Genomic DNA, 13,243 nt, shown 5'->3' with positions numbered 1-13,243 from the left:
AGCAGGGCCATGTCCCTGATGTACTCCGCTCCATCCAGCATCTTCTCCAGGGGCTGTAGATGGAGCACGGTCTCAGTGCCTGGAGACCGGTAAATCCCACTTCACCCAGAGCCCTGTAAAAAGGGATGGGGAAGGAATCAGCATGTGGGCTCCTGCCGCCGTACCCGCAATGGGTACCTCAACCTTACAAACACCTCCGACATACAGTGGGGTGAGAAGGGAGCATGCTGGGGGCCCTTAGTATGGGCCCTCTTTTCTTCCATCCGACATAGTCAGCAGCTGCTGCTGACTAAAAAGTGGAGCTATGCGTGGATGTGTTGCCTCCTTCGCACAAAGCACAAAACTGGTGAGCCAGTGATCCCACTGGGGGTGTATAGCCAGAAGGGGAGGGGCCTTACACTTTTAAGTGTAATACTTTGTGTGGCCTCCGGAGGCAATAGCTATACACCCAATTGTCTGGGTCTCCCAATTAGGAGCGAAAAAGAAATATCTATATATATATATATATATATATATATATATATATATATATATATATATTACACACACACACACACACAAATCTATAACAAGAAATATATATATATAAATATAGTGTGTGTGTGTATATATATATATATTATACATACACACATAAACATACACGTAAATCTATAGCAAGAAATATTAATATATATATTTATTTATATTTCTTGTTATAGATTTGTGTGTATATTATCTATAAAGAAGGGAATTTTGTTACTTACCGTAAATTCCTTTTCTTCTAGCTCCTATTGGGAGACCCAGACGATTGGGTGTATAGCACTGCCTCCGGAGGCCACACAAAGCAATTACACTAAAAAGTGTAAGGCCCCTCCCCTTCTGGCTATACACCCCCAGTGGGATCACTGGCTCACCAGTTTTAGTGCAAAAGCAAGAAGGAGGAAAGCCAATAACTGGTTTAAACAAATTCACTCCGAAGTAACGTCGGAGAACTGAAAACCATTCAACATGAACAACATGTGTACCCGCAAACAAACCAAAAATCCCGAAGGACAACAGGGCGGGTGCTGGGTCTCCCAATAGGAGCTAGAAGAAAAGGAATTTACGGTAAGTAACAAAATTCCCTTCTTCTTCGGCGCTCCATTGGGAGACCCAGACGATTGGGACGTCCAAAAGCTGTCCCTGGGTGGGTAAAGAAATACCTCATGTTAGAGCTGCAAGACAGCCCTCCCCTACGGGGGTGTCACTGCCGCCTGCAGGACTCTTCTACCTAGGCTGGCGTCCGCCGAAGCATAGGTATGCACCTGATAATGTTTGGTGAAAGTGTGCAGACTCGACCAGGTAGCTGCCTGGCACACCTGTTGAGCCGTAGCCTGGTGTTGTAAGCCCAGGACGCACCCACGGCTCTGGTAGAATGGGCCTTCAGCCCTGATGGAACCGGAAGCCCAGCAGAACGGTAGGCTTCAAGAATTGGTTCTTTGATCCATCGAGCCAGGGTAGCCTTAGAAGCCTGCGACCCTTTGCGCTTACCAGCGACAAGGACAAACAGTGCATCCGAACGGCGCAGGGGCGCCGTGCGGGAAATGTAGATTCTGAGTGCTCTCACCAGATCTAACAAATGTAAATCCTTCTCATAGCGATGAACTGCATGCGGATAAAAGGAAGGCAAAGAGATATCCTGATTAAGGTGAAAAGAGGATACCACCTTAGGGAGAAACTCCTGAATGGGGCGCAGCACTACCTTGTCCTGGTGGAAGACCAGGAAGGGAGCCTTGGATGACAGAGCTGCTAGCTCAGACACTCTCCGAAGAGATGTGATCGCTACCAGAAAAGCCACTTTCTGTGATAGTCTAGAAAGTGAAACCTCCCTCAGAGGCTCGAAGGGCGGCTTCTGGAGGGCAACCAGTACCCTGTTCAGATCCCATGGATCTAACGGCCGCTTGTACGGGAGTACGATATGACAAACCCCCTGCAGGAACGTGCGTACCTTAGAAAGTCGTGCTAGACGCTTCTGAAAAAAGACGGATAGCGCCGAGACTTGCCCTTTAAGGGAGCCGAGCGACAAACCTTTTTCTAACCCAGATTGCAGGAAAGAAAGAAATGTAGGCAATGCAAATGGCCAGGGAGACACTCCCTGAGCAGAGCACCAGGATAAGAATATCCTCCACGTTCTGTGGTAGATCTTAGCGGACGTGGGCTTCCTAGCCTGTCTCATGGTGGCAACGACCCCTTGGGATAATCCTGAAGACGCTAGGTTCCAGGACTCAATGGCCACACAGTCAGGTTCAGGGCCGCAGAATTCCGATGGAAAAACGGCCCTTGGGACAGCAAGTCTGGTCGGTCTGGTAGTGCCCACGGTTGGCCGACCGTGAGATGCCACAGATCCGGATACCACGCCCTCCTTGGCCAGTCTGGGGCGACGAGTATGACGCGGCTGCAATCGGATCTGATCTTGCGTAGCACTCTGGGCAAGAGTGCCAGAGGTGGAAACACATAAGGGAGCCGGAACTGCGACCAATCTTGCACTAAGGCGTCTGCCGCCAGAGCTCTGTGATCGCGAGACCGTGCCATGAAGGTCGGGACCTTGTTGTTGTGCCGGGACGCCATTAAGTCGACGTCCGGCCTTCCCCAGCGGCGACAGATTTCCTGAAACACGTCCGGGTGAAGGGACCATTCCCCTGCGTCCATGCCCTGGCGACTGAGGAAGTCTGCTTCCCAGTTTTCTACGCCGGGGATGTGAACTGCGGATATGGTGGAGGCCGTGGCTTCCACCCACATCAGAATCCGCCGGACTTCCTGGAAGGCTTGCCGACTGCGTGTCCCCCCTTGGTGGTTGATGTATGCCACCGCTGTGGAGTTGTCCGACTGAATTCGGATCTGCCTTCCTTCCAGCCACTGCTGGAAGGCTTGTAGGGCAAGATACACTGCCCTGATTTCCAGAACATTGATCTGAAGGGTGGACTCCTGCTGAGTCCACGTACCCTGAGCCCTGTGGTGGAGAAAAACTGCTCCCCACCCTGACAGACTCGCGTCTGTCGTGACCACCGCCCAAGACGGTGGTAGGAAGGATCTTCCCTGTGATAATGAGGTGGGAAGAAGCCACCACTGCAGAGAGTCCTTGGCCGTCTGGGAAAGGGAGACTTTCCTGTCCAGGGATGTTGACTTCCCGTCCCATTGGCGGAGAATGTCCCATTGAAGTGGGCGCAGATGAAACTGCGCAAACGGAACCGCCTCCATTGCCGCCACCATCTTCCCGAGGAAGTGCATGAGGCGTCTTAAGGAGTGCGACTGACTTTGAAGGAGAGCCTGCACCCCTGTCTGTAGTGACCGCTGCTTGCTCAGCGGAAGCTTCACTATCGCTGAGAGAGTATGAAACTCCATGCCAAGATACGTCAGTGATTGGGTCGGTAACAGATTTGACTTTGAGAAGTTGATGATCCACCCGAACGTCTGGAGAGTCTCCAGTGCAACGTTCAGGCTGAGTTGGCATGCCTCCTGAGAGGGTGCCTTGACAAGTAGATCGTCCAAGTAAGGGATCACAGAGTGTCCCTGAGAGTGCAAGACTGCTACCACTGCCGCCATCACCTTGGTGAACACCCGTGGGGCTGTCGCCAGACCAAATGGCAGAGCTACGAACTGAAGATGGTCGTCTCCTATCACGAAGCGTAGAAAGCGTTGGTGCTCTGTAGCAATCGGCACGTGAAGATAAGCATCTTTGATGTCTATTGATGCTAGGAAATCTCCTTGAGACATTGAGGCAATGACTGAGCGGAGGGATTCCATCCGGAACCGCCTGGCGTTCACATGCTTGTTGAGCAGTTTTAGGTCCAGAACAGGACGGAATGAGCCGTCCTTTTTTGGCACCACAAAGAGATTGGAGTAAAAACCCTGTCCTTGTTCCCGAAGAGGAACAGGGACCACCACTCCTTCTGCTCTTAGAGAATGCACCGCCTGCAGAAGGGCATCTGCTCGGTCGGGATGTGGGGAAGTTCTGAAGAACCGAGGCGGAGGACGAGAACTGAACTCTATCCTGTACCCGTGAGACAAAATGTCTGTTACCCACCGGTCTTTGACCTGTGGCAGCCAAATGTCGCAAAAGCGGGAGAGCCTGCCACTGACCGAGGATGCGGAGGGAGGCGGCCGAAAGTCATGAGGCAGCCGCCTTGGAAGCGGTACCTCCGGTTGCTTTCTTGGGGCGTGAGTGAGTCCGCCAGGAATCAGAGCTCCTTTGCTCTTTCTGAGTCCCTTTGGACGAGGAGAATTGGGGCTTGCCCGAGCCTCGAAAGGACCGAAACCTCGACTGCCACTTCCTCTGTTGAGGTTTGCTTGATCTGGGCTGGGGTAAGGAAGAGTCCTTACCTTTGGACTGTTTAATGATTTCCGCCAATTGCTCACCAAACAGTCTGTCTCCAGATAATGGCAAGCTGGTTAAACATTTTTTAGAAGCAGAATCTGCTTTCCATTCTTTTAACCACAAGGCTCTGCGCAAAACTACAGAGTTGGCGGATGCCATTGAGGTACGGCTCGTAGAGTCTAGTACCGCATTGATAGCGTAGGTCGCAAACGCAGTCATTTGCGTAGTTAAGGACGCCACTTGCGGCACTGCTGGACTTAAGAAAGAGTCCACCTGTGCTAAACCAGCTGAAATAGCTTGGAGCGCCCACACGGCCGCGAATGCTGGAGCAAACGACGCGCCAATAGCTTCATAGACAGATTTCAACCAAAGGTCCATCTGTCTGTCATTGGCATCTTTAAGTGAAGCCCCATCCTCCACTGCAACTATGGATCTAGCTGCAAGCCTGGATATTGGAGGGTCCACTTTTGGACACTGGGTCCAGCGTTTGACCACGTCAGGGGGAAAGGGATAACGTGTATCCTTCATACGTTTGGAAAAACGCTTGTCCGGATAAGCATGGTGTTTCTGGATTGATTCCCTGAAGTCAGAGTGGTCCAGAAAAGTACTCAATTTTCGCTTGGGATACAGGAAATGGAATTTCTCCTGCTGGGCAGCTGCCTCCTCTGCTGAAGGGGCTGGGGGAGAAATATCCAACAGCCTATTGATGGCCGCTATAAGGTCATTTACCATGGCGTCACCATCTGGCGTATCCAAATTGAGTGCGGTGTCAGGACCAGACTCCTGATCACCCACCTCTGTCTCATCATATAGCGACCCTTCTCGCTGAGACCCTGACCCGCGTGACGACGTGGAGGGTCTCTCCCAGCGAGCTCGCTTAGGCGGCCTGGGACTGTCATCAGAGTCAGAGCCCTCAGCCTGTGATGCCTGGGACCCCCTTGAAGTACGGATTAGTTCCAACTGAGGGGGACCTGGGAACATAGCCACAGCAGTGTCCATGGTCTGAGCAACTGGCCTGGACTGCAAGGTCTCCAGGATTTTTGTCATAGTCACAGACATTTTATCAGCAAAGACTGCAAATTCTGTCCCCGTCACCGGGCAGGGTTCACAGGCGTCTCTGCCTGGGCTACCACCACCATATGCTCTGGCTGACGAAGTGCCACTGGGACTGAACATTGCACACAATGAGAGTCGTTGGAGCCTGCTGGTAGATTAGCCCCACATGCTGTACAAGCAGTGAGGACAGCCCGTGCCTTGGCACCCTTGCGTTTTGTGGATGACATGTTGCTGTCTCCTCAGAGCAATATAGGGGTATACAGCCAAGAAGCGACCGTACAGTGCAGTATATATATATATATATATATATATATATATATATATATATATATATATATATATATATATATATATATATATATATATATATATATATATATATATATATATATATATATATATATATATCTGGTACAGGAAAAAGTACACCAATACACACTGTGGCACTAGTGGGGCCAGCACTAATGTGCTGCTTACCGCCCGCTAAACGCGGGTGTGTGGTCGCCAGAAATCCCTAGTCTGGGTCTCCCAGAGCCTGTGTCCGTCCTCCAGCCAGACTGCATGGGCGTGCTCAGACCAAAAGTGGGAAACCTGCGTCCCACTGTGCCTAGTGAGAGGGCTGGAGCATGTAAATAAGGCTCCAGCCCTCGGCGCTGACGATTGCACAGCGTCTGTCCCATTCCCTGATTGACAGGGAGGGGGCGGGAACGAAGCGGAGCTAGGCCGCAAAAGCCGGGGACTAAATTTATAAGCGCCGCCGCCGTAAAAGCGCGGTCGGCGCTAAGTCCCCGGCGCACTATAAGTCCCAGCCGCGCCGCCGCTCCGAGAGTGGCCGGCGCGGTAGTTCCCAGCACATGAATCCACACAGCTAAGCTGCTGTGACTCAAACCCCAGCGTGGAGCGCTACTGTCCCCGGCGCACTAACACACCCAGCAAGTCTGGCGTGTGCGTGCCTGTGTGTACGGGGACACAGAGTACCTGAATGGTGCAGGGCCATGTCCCTGAACGGTACCCAGCTCCGTATCCAGCAGGTTCAATGGGTCTGTGGATGGAGCCCGGCCTCAGGGCTTTTGGGCCGGTAAGATCCCACTTCCTCAGAGCCCCTCAGGGGGATGTGGAAGGAAAACAGCATGTGGGCTCCAGCCGCCGTACCAGCAATAGGTACCTCAACCTTACAAACCACAAGCGGGGTGAGAAGGGAGCATGCTGGGGGCCCCATATGGGCCCTCTTTTCTTCCATCCGACATAGTCAGCAGCTACTGCTGACTAAACAGTGGAGCTATGCGTGGATGTCTGACCTCCTTCGCACAAAGCAGAAAACTGGTGAGCCAGTGATCCCACTGGGGGTGTATAGCCAGAAGGGGAGGGGCCTTACACTTTTTAGTGTAATTGCTTTGTGTGGCCTCCGGAGGCAGTGCTATACACCCAATCGTCTGGGTCTCCCAATGGAGCGCCGAAGAAAATATAAATATAGTGTGTGTGTCTATATAATATATATATATATATATATATATATATATATATATATATATATATATATATATATATATATATATATATATATATATATATATATATATATATATATATATATATATATTTTAAGAAATTGTGCACATTAAAAACCCCTTTCCCCGGCGCTCGGGAACCCGTCTGTCCAGGAGACCGGCGCCATCATTAAGGAGCAGCAGCTATTACAGGCCCCAGTGCCTCCGTGCAGGGTAGGGGGGAGTGTGGGGGTCTCGATCGGAGCTGGTCGCCATGGAGACGCAGGCGAGAGATTCGGCAGTAAGGTAATTAGTGCGGCTCCTTCGCAGCGGCTGCACGTTACCGAGCGAGAAAAATAGCCTCAAACACAAGGAGAATATCTGCATCATCTGCCAACGCCGCGGGAGGAAACAATATATGTCCGTGTGTGATAATTTGTAATAAATGCTAATAATCCGGCTATCAAACAGCCGGATTATTGGGGTCCTCAGTGCCAATGCAAAAGAAAGACCACAAGATGTGCTGTAAAAAACGCCCCATCTGCAGGCTTCAGCCCTATGGCGTTTGAAAAACTACAACTCCCAGCAAGCCTTGCTAGCCTCTGGCCCTTAGGGCATGCTGGGAGTTGTAGTTTTGCAGCAGCACGATGGCCTAAGGCTGCAGTCAGGAGTCGTAAGCCCCATTTTTCAGGTCACTTACAGCCGCAGCTCCTCGAAGGACTTGACAGAGTAGAGGGGGGAGTTGGGGTCTCGCTGCAGGACCTCCACTTGGTTGGTCGTGTTCACCAGGTTATTGCGGATGAGTTTGTTGAGCAGAGACTGAGCCGCTTTATCCTCTGGAGGGAAAGAAAGAGACAATGAGCGGAGTAATCACAGTGTGGAGGTGGGGGGGGGGCGAGTAAGGGGCACAGGGACATCGGGGGTCCCGGCAGCCTCATACAGTCTGGAATAAGCACTACCTAGAACAACCCTCCTAAAGCGGAAGACCCCCCTCCCCCCATGTAAAAAACATACACCTGTATCCCACACAGACCACGGGAGCGCTGCACACAGTCAGTAGCAGGTGATCGGCTGCAGCGCTCACTTTCCTGGGACGTCCTAAATCCCTTGCAGCAACCAGGACCACTATAGTCATGGAAAAGGAGATTATGAGCCGGGGAGACCCCTCCTTGTGTTACACCCCCGTCCTGGGGTGCGGGAGATAAGATATCATCACTGGTGGCAGCAATCCTTAATATTACACTTCCCAAATATACAGGCCACTGTCAGGATCCCAGATCCCCCGCCTCCTGTTAAGACCCTTCACAGCCCCCGGCCTCCAGGGTAAAGCCACAATCCACCTTCCTGGGGTCTCACTTCTATATACGGGGGGAATCAGCGGAAAATTACTTGCAGCTGCAGCCCAGTTCCCCTGAAGGGCGGTCAGCCCCGGCCCTTGTGCTTCTGGGATGTTATTGTCATTTGGACCCATTTTCTTACTTATATCAAGGCATTGTGCAGTGATTGTGTAAAAGATCTTTCCATCTATCCAAAAGGGCCATGGGTGGGGGGGCTGGAGGAGAGAAGGCAGCCACAGGCGGGCCCAGCACAGGGGGAGGCAGCCACAGGCGGGCCCAGCACAGGGGGAGGCAGCCACAGGCGGGCCCAGCACAGGGGGAGGCAGCCACAGGCGGGCCCAGCACAGGGGGAGGCAGCCACAGGCGGGCCCAGCACAGGGGGAGGCAGCCACAGGCGGGCCCAGCACAGGGGGAGGCAGCCACAGGCGGGCCCAGCACAGGGGGAGGCAGCCACAGGCGGGCCCAGCACAGGGGGAGGCAGCCACAGGCGGGCCCAGCACAGGGGGAGGCAGCCACAGGCGGGCCCAGCACAGGGGGAGGCAGCCACAGGCGGGCCCAGCACAGGGGGAGGCAGCCACAGGCGGGCCCAGCACAGGGGGAGGCAGCCACAGGCGGCCCAGCACAGGGGGGAGGCAGCCACAGGCGGCCCAGCACAGGGGGGAGGCAGCCACAGGCGGCCCAGCACAGGGGGAGAGATCTTTCCTTGTGAGATAAAGCCATGCGTCCGCTCTTACTGAATGTTTCCAGTTGCTGCTTTTCAATGAACAGTCGCCTCCAATTGCCCAACTCGCCTTCTGCACGCCCCGCAGTCTGGATTTTGTAACGGTGGGACGGGCCCCCTGAATCCACTATTTTGGGTGTCAGTTTTCCGTATTCCCAGAAGTCTTTAGTCCATTCACGTCTCAGGACCTCATCTCGGTCCGTTAGCGCCACGGGTGCCCTCTCATTCGCCTTCACTTTCCCCCATAATGTCCTCATCTCCCCTCTTATTGCAGAGATTTCCTCCCGCACCTCCTGCATCTGCAGTGTAAGACGAGCTGTAGAGTCTCTTCGTGCCTTCCCCCAGTCCTCCATCTCCGAGTAGCGATATCCAGGAGGAGGATCAGGTCCTGATCATTCAGCGGCCGCCGCACGGGAGTCCAGACTCCTTTATTATCAGTTAGATGGATTCAGGGAGTCCCCACAACTCCCCCCACAGGGGAACAAGAGGCAGAAACCGGTGGGAGCAAGAGGAGACGACCGAGCCGAGAAGGAAGAGCCAACGCGGAAGCTAAAGCTGTAAACCACAACGCACCACTGCGGGGAGATGGCACCGTCATCATGGCACGCGGTCACACCTGAACGTCCACATTCCTGTCAGGCACCGGGAAAGCTGCCAAGTCTGCGGCTGGGGGGGAAGGGGGGGAGGAATTACACAGCGAAAGCTGCCAATCTGCGGCGGGGGTCACACAGCAAAAGCTGCCAATCTGCGGCGGGGGTCACACAGCAAAAGCTGCCAATCTGCGGCGGGGGTCACACAGCAAAAGCTGCCAATCTGCGGCGGGGGTCACACAGCAAAAGCTGCCAATCTGCGGCGGGGGTCACACAGCAAAAGCTGTCAGTCCGTTACGGGGGTCACACAGGGAAGGCTGTCAGTCCTCAGTGGGAACGGGGTTACGCAGGGAAGGCTGTCAGTCCGTTGCGGGGGTCACACAGGGAAGGCTGTCAGTCTGCAGTGGGGGCGGGGTTACACAGGGAAAGCTGCAGCAAGTGGTCTTATAAGTGAGAACTCGCTGGTATCAGGGGTTCTGTACCATGCTGGTCTTTGATGGGAGAGCAGAACCTGCTGGCAGATCCCTTTAATTCATCCCCTGTACTGATTTCTGCCATTGGTCAGTGACTGGTAGCTTTAGTGTGTGGACCTGGTTGGTCACTCGGCCGCTCACCTTTGTCGTCATCCTCTGTTTTCTCTTCTGTGTTGTTCGTCTTCTCAGGTCCTTCATTCTCTACCGGAGCGGTGCCTGATAACGAGAGCGGGCGTCAGAACGAGGCGGCTCCTCTGTTCCAATACTTAAAAAATGTAGATTCAGGAAGGGGGGGGGTCGACAAGCGCAGCTCAGCGGCCCCGGCTCGCACTCACCGTTACTCTCAGGTTTAGGTGTCTGGACTTTTTCTTCTTTCAGCTGCAGCTTATTGAACTAAGGAAGAAAAGAAACAAAAAAAAAAAGTCAGAATAACACGAATGGAAAGACCCCAGTCCTAGTGCCCACCACGGCGGACACATAAAACAGACCCCGGAATTACAACCAGATGACATCCGGCCCAGAAAAGCATCAGCCGCCTGTCAATGCCCCAAAAAAAAAAACAACCCAAAAACAAACAATGGGGTATTCTGCAAAAGATGGAAACGCATACAATGTGAAAATCAGTACCACAAACACGTCAGACCCGAAATACAGACAGGGGTCACTCCGGAGCGAGAAGCGCAGAATCCGGAGACAGAAGGCGGCTCCTACCTACAGCGCAGGCTCCAGCGTCCCGGCAACACCTCATTTATTTCTTTTCATCCACCCCCATGTTCCTCCCTCCAGTCAGTTATAGGCCGGGCGTATACAGCTTTCTATATAACTAGAGGTGTATAGCCAACGACAGGGAGGAACAAAGGAAAGAGTAAAAAATAAGAATAAAATGGCAGCACAGGAACAGCTGGAAATTATGTACCCATCTATCTCCAGTGACATGATGTATTATATTCCAGAGCTGCACTCACTATTCTGCTGGTGCAGTCACTGTGTACATACATTACTGATCCTGAGTTACCTCATGTATTATCCTCCAGAGCTGCACTCACTATTCTGCTGGTGCAGTCACTGTGTACATATATTACAGATCCTGAGTTACCTCATGTATTATCCTCCAGAGCTGCACTCACTATTCTGCTGGTGCAGTCACTGTGTACATACATTACTGATCCTGAGTTACCTCCTGTATTATACTCCAGAGCTGCACTCACTATTCTGCTGATGCAGTCACTGTGTACATACATTACTGATCCGGAGTTACCTCCTGTATTGTACTCCAGAGCTGCACTCACTATTCTGCTGGTGCAGTCACTGTGTACATTACTGATCCTGAGGTCCCTCCTGTATTATACTCCAGAGCTGCACTCACTATTCTGCTAGTGCAGTCACTGTGTACATACATTACTGATCCTGAGTTACCTCCTGTATTATACTCCAGAGCTGCACTCACTATTCTGCTGATGCAGTCACTGTGTACATACATTACTGATCCTGAGTTACCTCCTGTATTATACTCCAGAGCTGCACTCACTATTCTGCTGGTGCAGTCACTGTGTACATTACTGATCCTGAGTTACCTCCTGTATTATACTCCAGAGCTGCACTCACTATTCTGCTGGTGCAGTCACTGTGTACATTACTGATCCTGAGTTACCTCCTGTATTATACTCCAGAGCTGCACTCACTATTCTGCTGGTGCAGTCACTGTGTACATTACTGATCCTGAGTTACCTCCTGTATTATACTCCAGAGCTGCACTCACTATTCTGCTGGTGCAGTCACTGTGTACATTACTGATCCTGAGTTACCTCCTGTATTATACTCCAGAGCGGCACTCACTATTCTGCTGGTGCAGTCACTGTGTACATACATTACTGATCCTGAGTTACCTCCTGTATTATACTCCAGAGCTGCACTCACTATTCTGCTGGGGCAGTCACTGTGTACATACATTACTGATCCTGAGTTATCTCCTGTATTATACTCCAGAGCTGCACTCACTATTCTGCTGGTGCAGTCACTGTGTACATACATTACTGATCCTGAGTTACCTCCTGTATTATACTCCAGAGCTGCACTCACTATTCTGCTGGGGCAGTCACTGTCTGTGTACATACATTACTGATCCTGTATTAGCCTCCGGAGCTGCACTCCATATTCTGCCCTCACTCGGTACAGCACAGACTCTCGCCCCATCTCTGTGTTTCGGGGTGTCAGTGTAGGCCGCCCCCCACACCGGGTGGCAGCGGCTCGGGCAGCTCACACAGGCCGCCCCGGGGCACACTGCAGGGTAATGGCGGCTCCTGAGCTCAGCAGGCCCCGTACACCGCCCTCCTCTCTCACCGACTCCGCCGCCGCCTCCTGCTCGTCCACCGCTAGCGCCCAGGAATTAGCCGCCATCGTGCTTCAGCTTTCCAACACCGGAACCACCACAAAGACACACCGCCGCTTCCGCAGGCACCCAGCCAATAGGAATGAAGCTCTGCTCCGCCCTGGTGCTCCTAAATATCCTCCCGGCAGAAAGGAAAGCAGAACTTACGTTCCGACATCCAGACGTTCCCATCCGCAACCACTCCCCAGTGACACGTGGAATGTCACATGACCCTGACAGCATTTGATATTACGAGGCGGAAAGGTCTGTTGTCATAGAAACCGCTGGTGGCCCGCCCCGCGCTCCTTTGCGCTCTGAGGCAAAGAAAGAGGCGGGAACTGAGAAGAGCAGGAGCTGAGGAAGAGGAGAGGAGCAGAGGCTGAGGAGCAGATGAGGAGAGGAGAGGAGCGGAGCAGGAGGAGAGGAACAGAGGAGGAGAGGAACAGGAGCTGAGGTGGAGAGGACAGGAGCTGAGGAGGAGAGGAGCAGAGGCTGAGGAGCAGATGAGAGGAGCAGGAGCTGAGGAGAGGAGAGGAGCAGAGGAAGAGGAGCAGAAGCTGAGGAGCAGATGAGGAGAGGAGCTGAGGAAGAGGAGAGGAGCAGAAGCTGAGGAGCAGGCGCTGAGGAAGAGGAGAGGAGCAGAGGCTGAGGAGCAGATGAGGAGAGGAGCAGAGGCTGAGGAAGAGCAGAGGAGCAGAAGCTTAGGAGGAGAGGAGCAGAAGCTGAGGAGCAGGCGCTGAGGAAGAGGAGAGGAGCAGAAGCTTAGAAGGAGATGAGGAACAGGAGCTGAGGAGGAGCAGGAGCTGAGGAGAGAAGCTAAGGAGGAGAGGAACAGGAGCTGAGGAGGAGCAGGAGCTGAGGTGAGGGCAGGAGCT

General features: G+C 52.8%; 1 protein-coding gene across 1 annotated transcript in view; it reads right to left on the bottom strand.

Annotated features, from left to right (window-relative positions):
* LOC142257008 (ATP-dependent RNA helicase DDX19A) overlaps positions 1–12,455 on the bottom strand; it is a 33,567-nt gene extending 21,112 nt beyond the window's left edge. The window contains exons 1-4 of the mRNA XM_075329055.1: positions 12,341–12,455; positions 10,336–10,393; positions 10,142–10,216; positions 7,580–7,715 (exon numbers count right to left, since the gene is read on the bottom strand). Of these exons, the coding sequence (XP_075185170.1) occupies positions 7,580–7,715; positions 10,142–10,216; positions 10,336–10,393; positions 12,341–12,397 (326 nt within the window). The 5' untranslated portion in view covers positions 12,398–12,455. The remainder of the gene's footprint in view (positions 1–7,579; positions 7,716–10,141; positions 10,217–10,335; positions 10,394–12,340) is intronic.
* Between the last annotated feature and the right edge of the window lie 788 nt (positions 12,456–13,243).

This window comes from Anomaloglossus baeobatrachus, chromosome 11, assembly GCF_048569485.1.
Source record: "Anomaloglossus baeobatrachus isolate aAnoBae1 chromosome 11, aAnoBae1.hap1, whole genome shotgun sequence".
NCBI classification, from domain to species: domain Eukaryota; kingdom Metazoa; phylum Chordata; class Amphibia; order Anura; family Aromobatidae; genus Anomaloglossus; species Anomaloglossus baeobatrachus.
Note: the sequence above shows the minus strand (reverse complement) of the source record. Positions and strands in the feature narration are given on the sequence as shown.